This window comes from Octodon degus, unplaced genomic scaffold (genome assembly GCF_000260255.1).
Source record: "Octodon degus isolate 3935 unplaced genomic scaffold, OctDeg1.0 scaffold00039, whole genome shotgun sequence".
Taxonomy (NCBI): Eukaryota; Metazoa; Chordata; class Mammalia; order Rodentia; family Octodontidae; genus Octodon; species Octodon degus.
Genome location: NW_004524615.1, coordinates 12,658,008 through 12,664,953, shown reverse-complemented (window position 1 = coordinate 12,664,953; position 6,946 = coordinate 12,658,008). Strand labels below are relative to the sequence as shown.

General features: G+C 37.9%; 1 protein-coding gene across 1 annotated transcript in view; it reads left to right on the top strand.

Annotated features, from left to right (window-relative positions):
* Tm9sf2 (transmembrane 9 superfamily member 2) overlaps nucleotides 1-6,946 on the top strand; it is a 66,871-nt gene that overhangs the window by 38,129 nt on the left and 21,796 nt on the right. Inside the window, exons 8-10 of the mRNA XM_004631189.2 lie at nucleotides 320-399; nucleotides 1,200-1,308; nucleotides 5,610-5,742. Of these exons, the coding sequence (XP_004631246.1) occupies nucleotides 320-399; nucleotides 1,200-1,308; nucleotides 5,610-5,742 (322 nt within the window). The remainder of the gene's footprint in view (nucleotides 1-319; nucleotides 400-1,199; nucleotides 1,309-5,609; nucleotides 5,743-6,946) is intronic.

The window sequence follows — 6,946 nt, the reverse complement described above, 5'->3', positions numbered from 1 at the left end:
ACACACACACACACACACATATATGTATATATATATTTTTTGACTAGCTATAGTTTTAAAAGACTTTTAAGAATCCAAGTATGTAGATATTGTTAGAAACATTCCCACTCTTAGATTTTTCATTGTTTTGTTTCGTTTATTGTTTAACCTCATCCTGATTTCTGCTATACCTGAGGAAATCTGAAACTCCCTGGATCTCATGACTAGCCTATGCTCTGACTATTGGAAAGTGCAGGAAGGATAGCTGCTGAAGGCGACCTGACATTCTTAATATGCTTCTTTAACAGATGTTCAAGTTTTTTTTTTTTTTCTCCTGCAGGAAGACAAAAATATCAGATGGGCATCTAGATGGGACTATATCCTGGAGTCTATGCCTCACACCCACATTCAGTGGTTCAGGTAAGCATACAGTTAGCCTGCCTTTGCCTACTTGGTTATTCTGCTCCTTGTTTCTGTGAACATCTCAGTCCCTCTCAGCCTCTCCTGTGGATTCAGAGGTCTGGGCCTGGATTCACATCTTGGCTTTAAGTCATGAGTGGTTTCTCAAAGCAGGCCACCTATCCTCAGGCCTATTTCTTTATCTAGAAAAATCTAGCTCACTGGATTGTTCTGAGGATTAAAGGAGGAACAAGACAGCATCTGAAGACATAATGCCACATACAAGAGCTCAATAAACAGAAGGCACTACCTTTGTTACATAATTGCTATTCTCTCCAAAGCATGACTCAGAACTATCTAGAAACATGTTCATCCTGCCATCACTCACCTTTTTCTACTTTGCTGACTGATCCATTTGATACTCACTAATCTACTGAACAAACTTTTTCTTTTATACATTTCTGGAGGACCCAGTCCAGGCCCTTTTTGATTCCTTGCGGCGTGTGCTGCAGTGGTTTAGACCCAGTAGCTACTTAATAATGTTGACTATGGACAAAAAATTCCAAGTCTAAAGGGCTGGGGACTTGGCTGCCATACTTCAGTCATCTAAAATCCTAAAACCAGAACCTGTATTATAGAAAATATTAAAGCTATGTATCTACTAAAGAGGAATTTGGAAGAAGACAACTGACTGAATTTGTTGGCTTTTATGTAGTTTTAATTTTGGCTAATGCTGTTTTAATGTTACACAGTGAACAAATTTTTTTTGAAACTTTGAACTGTCTTGTAGATTAAACTGCATGATGTGCTTATTTTTACAGCATAATGAATTCCCTCGTCATTGTTCTCTTCTTATCTGGAATGGTGGCTATGATTATGTTACGGACACTGCATAAAGATATTGCCAGATACAATCAGATGGATTCTACAGTGAGTGGGAACATTTTATCTCATCTTTAGTATGCTGAAGACAGTCTTTATTTTTGCATCAGAAAAAGTTGAAAGAGTAGGGCTAGAACCTGCTTTTTTTTAAAATTTTTATTTATTTATTTATTTATTTATTTTTGTGTGTGTGTGTGGCCAGCTCAGCCCACCAGGGGGCGGGGCTGGCTGGCATGTGGTGCTGGGGGATTGAACTGTGGTCCTCGTGCTTTTGCTAAACTTGTTCTAAGTAGGTGCTTTAGACCACTGAGCCATCTCACCAGCCCCTAGAACCTGCTTTTAAAACATTCTTCTCAAAAGTTATCTTGAGTTTACATTTTTAAACAAGAAAGTGATATGGCAAAAAAAAAAACAAAAAAAACCAAAAGAAGTATTAGGGAGCTGGGGAGATGGCTCAGTGGAATAAGCGCTTCCCTGGCAAGCACAAGGGCCTGAGTTCAACCCCCGGTTCTGCCAAAAAAAAAAAAAAAAATGAAAGTGATATGGTTATACATGGAGTTTATGAACTATCAGAGTTGGATAGATTAATTCCCAAGTGACTTTTACTTGTATGTGCATTGAATTTTTGAAATGAATTATACCTGAATTTTTGTCATTTGAAGTTCTTGAAATATTTTAAATTGTTAAAAATAATTTTAATGTCCCAGGCTCATTCTTAAACATGTTAAGCTGTATAGTGTAATATGGTTTAAACACCTAGCACCATTAATTTTTGAATATAGAAATCCTAAAGCCAGTAAGAAATCAATCAACAGTGCTTGCTTCAGTAGCACATATACTAAATCAGCCAACAACACAGGAAGAAATTGTCAGTGTATGAAAAGGAAGCCTATTAAAAAAAATCAATTCTTCCTAAATATATGAAAGAATATTCATAATAAGAAAGTCAAGTTAAAAAAGTATAATGCAGTTGTACAGTTGTTTGTTCAGTACTGTTCAATTGTTCAATACTATCTTATGCTGGAAGAAAGTAAAATGTTTGATACAGTCCTGTGTTGGGGATTACAGAGATCAATACTTTGTCATATAGTATATGTGAATATGAAGTTTTACAACTGTGATAGTAGTGGGTCCTGATTTATAATATAAATAGCTTGACCCAACAATTTTGTTTTTTGAAATTGTCATTGTGCAAAAGATTTTATTTTTATTTTCACAGTAAATATTTAAGTACTTATTAGCAGGGACTGATTTTATAAATAATGATGCCCATATTAGAGTATACTGTATAATCATTAAAATAATGGAAAAAAAATAAAATAAAATAATGGGACAACTTGGTATTACACAGAGTGGAAAGGATGGTCAGGTTGTTATTAGACTGACTGGGTTGAGTGGCAAATGCCTGTAATTCCGGCTGCTGAGAAGGGTGAGGCAGAGAGGATCACAAGTTCAAAACTAGCCTGGAAAACTTAGTGAGATTTTTTTCTTAAAAATTTTTTTAGAAAAAGCTAAGGAAGTGAGGCATGATGGTGCACATCAATAATCCTAGCTTGTGGGAGGCTGAGCTAGAAGGATCACTATAAGTTTGAGTCTAGACTGGGCTACACAGAGTTCAAGGCTTGCCTGGGCTAACAGTGAGACCTTGTCTCAAAAAAAAAAAAAAAAACCCACCACATCTATAATCCTAGCCTATAATTCCAGCCTTTGGGAGGCTAAGGCAGAAAGATTACCCTGAGTTCCAGGCCAGCCTGGGATATAAAGTGAATATAAGGTTAGCATAAACTACATAGGAAGAACAGTGAAAACTTATCTTAAACAAAAAACCTAGGGTTGTGTCTCAGTGGTAGAGCAGTTTATCTGGCATGTGCATTGTAGTTTTCTGTTGGTGCACAAAGTATCCAACACCCACAATAAAGGAGAGATTTAACTGGATTTGTTTGAAGGGTATTTAGAGCATGGTAGGCTGGCTCCCAGGCAAAAATAGTGTGGTAGAAGAATTTTGTCCAGCAAAACTGTTTAATTCACTGCCAAGAAACAAGGAATGAGGGGCCAGATATAGCCCCAGGCCCATCTCGATGACCCACCCAGACACCTAGCTGTGTCTCCACCAGTCCCTAGGGCACATCACAAAGCCAGTCATGCTGTTACTCCGCCTGAACCCCCACAGTGTGCAAGTGCCTTGATTCAATTTCTGGCTTCCCAAGGAAAAAAATTATATTAAGCTTTAAAGGCAAGCAGAATATGAAATGTGTGTATAGTGTGCTATCCTTATTATATAAGAAAGTATGAGAAACTTATTCATGCATTTGCTTATGAAGAACAAAAACATACTAGAGTCACATAGGTTTACCCTAGAAAAGGTTCTCTGGGCAGAATTTTGGGGTTTTTAAAAATTTGTTTTCTTTGTTTTTAAGTATCCAATAAAAAGTAATCAGAAATGGCCCCTTGTGCAACACTGTACCACCTAAAAGAAATATTTACTTTTGTTTCCTAGTTTTTAAACATTGACAGAAATAAGATCAGTATACCTATCACCCAGCTTTTATTGTCTCATGTTCAGTCTTGTTTAATCTGTAAAACCCATCAGGCATCTCCCTCCATTTTTTGAAAATCAATTCTAGATATAATTTTAATAAATTTCATCTTGAACATTTCTTACAAATAACCAGGTAGAGTATAATTCTCAAGGCGATAAAAGTATTTTGTATGGAGGGGGAAGGAAAATATTTTGATTAATATAGTTCTGTAAAGTAGCTATTTTGAAAGAGATTTACACTTTTCTGTGCTTCAGATTTTTTAAAAGAAAGAAAAATATGTAAAAAAAATGTCATATATTAGAAATGCCATTTTTATTGCTCAAAAAGATAGAGGTTAAGTGGAAATTTGGGAAAAGGATGCAGATTTACCAAAGAGAAGGCTGAAGAAGAGAGCAAGGTCCAGAATGTGAAGGACTTGTAAGCGATAGAGCTGAAGGTCATCAAAAAACTGTTGAATTTGAAACAGCAGAATCATATTTTAGGAAAATTATTTGGAATGCCATGTGGAGGATTGTTTGGAGCCCACTGAGAGTTGCAGTGACCAGTTAGGAGACCGCTGATGGAATTCCCAGAGATGAGTTGGTGGCAGGAGAGAAGAAGTGGACAGATGTTTAGGAGGCCTAAGAAGCTGAGTGGTCAGCTGTGAAAAGAGAAGGGAGAGGCCGTGAGTTTCCAGTCCCAATTCCTGCTTAGTTCAAAGAATCCCTGTCATTGCTGAATGAACGTGGGCAGAAACAGACCTGTTTATTGTAGACAGGGTGTGACCAGGTCAAATGTCACAGCTAGAACCAAGGTGGGGGAGGTGGGACTCCTGTGGGTGTGTTTTGAATAGGGCAACAAGATTTGTTAAAAGGTTTTTTATGAAAGGCTCAGAAGCAAGAAAGATTTGCAAATGACTCCGAAGTTTTGGAGACTGAGCAGCTAGAAGAATGGAGTTTTTATCTGTTGGGGAAGACTGTAATAGGAACAGACTTGGGCTGGCAAGATAGCTCAGTGGACTAAAGCACCTGCTTAGGCAAGCGCAAGGACTACACTTCAATCCCCACACCACATGCCCCGCCTCCAGGGCAGGCTGAGCAGTCCACCAAGTCCAGGCATGGTGGTGCACACCTGTAGTTCCAGCGCTGGGGAGGCTGAAAACAGGAAGATCACTATAAGCCTGAGCTGCACAGTGAGACTTTGTAACAACCAAATACATTTAAAAAAAAGAAAAATTAGAACAGGCTTACACAGGGAAAAATATCAGTTCAGTTATGGATAATTCTGATTAAGATCTCGGTTAATCAGAATTGTGATTAACAACCAAAACAACCAAGTGCAGCTGTTGATTAGGTTCTTATACATATGTCTGGAGACTACAGATCCAGTTCAGTACAGATTTTATTAATATGTTAGTGGCCACGTTTACCCTACTAGCAAAATAGCTATAGTACAAAGGCTAATACCAGCTACTTATTTTGTGGATTAATGAACATAGATTAAAAAGGATAGTGTGTAATCAAAATTAAGTCACATTGGATCATAAAAATGGCAGAGTAGAATTAGGTAGGACTCACATGATCTTTGTAAAGTTCTCAATAACTATGTTTAGGAAAAAAAAAAAAAACAAAAAAACTATGTTTAGGGACTCCAGTACACAATATTTCTTTAGAAAAAATTCAGGAAGTCATATAAAGTTTAACTTTTGTTCTTCAGAATTGAAGTAGATATTAACACTTACGAGTTTACAATTGTTTTCTATCAGCACCATATTCAACAGTGAACCTACTTTTCTAGTATACGTTGTATGGATTTCATTCCTTTTTTTAGGAGGATGCCCAAGAAGAGTTTGGCTGGAAACTCGTTCACGGTGACATATTTCGTCCTCCAAGAAAAGGGATGCTTCTGTCAGTCTTCCTAGGATCTGGGACACAGATTTTAATTATGACTTTTGTGACTCTATGTAAGTGTCAAGTGAACATTAAAGAGTTGAAAATACTTTTTGTTAATTGAAGTAAGTAGGCTGGATTGTTTCTAACTCTCTGCACCTCTGGAAAGATCTACCCTTTGTCTTGGGGACACTGGGCAGGTCCTTAGAGACCGTCTGGAGAGGCCATGAGGGTTGCTTGCCTTGAGGTGAGAGCGGAGGATTAGATCTGGAATCTGAGGCATCTTTGGGATCTAAAAAGGAACAGAGAAAGAAAAGTAGGCAGGCCCAGAATGGTTTTGTAGCCCTTCATACCTGGAGAGGATTCAGAAAGCCCGATTGCTTTTCTTAAGCGCTTATTCTACTGAGCTATCTCCCCGGCCGCTAGATTTCGTTTCACTAGCAGTGTTCAAGAAGTGTTACACACACACGCACACGCACGCTTCCCTGTACTACTGGACCATTTTGAGAGATTAAGACTCCCCCCCCCCCTTTTTGAAAACAGACCTCCTTTAGAGATACTCATCACCCACAAGGGTGGTTCTGAGACTGTGGTCTAGAGATACATTAATTCCAGGTTCTTCTAATTTTTTAAGAGAAAAAAATATGAATAGGATTTTTCTTTTCCCGTTAGTGGTAGTTTCCTTTAATGGTGCCTGTTACTGATAAGCTGTAACAAATAAGGTTATTGGGAGAATTCAGAAATGGCTAGCCTTTTAACTTCTTTTTTAAAATGAAATTTTGTTTTTCTGTGAGATTGCATAATAGTAATGCTATAGTAGTTTCTGTTAATAGATGAGTTCCAAGTTTTTATAATGAAACTAACCATGTAAATGGACCCTTTGCAGAAGGACTGTTACTTCCAAATGCCTGGCACTATAATAAATTTGGGAGCTACTCATTCAGAACCTCAGGCTCAATTTGAAGTCTGACTAGAATATAGTATTTGTTTAATCTGACAACCTAAGGAGGCAGAGCTTTGATAGCTGGAATTTGAAAGAGTATTAGCTCTAATAGACTCATAAAAGAAGTTCAGGGTGTGGGGTGTTGCTTAGCAGCACAGTGCCTGCCTGGCAAGCACAAGATTTGATTCCTAGGACAAAAAAGAAAGATTTGGACAGAGGATGTCACAAAGGTGTTGAATGCCAGAGAGCCAAGGTGGACTTAGCCTAGGTAGACATTGGAAGATAAAACTCCTCTAAGATGTTATCAAAGCCTGTCTCTCTCTCTCTCTCTCTCT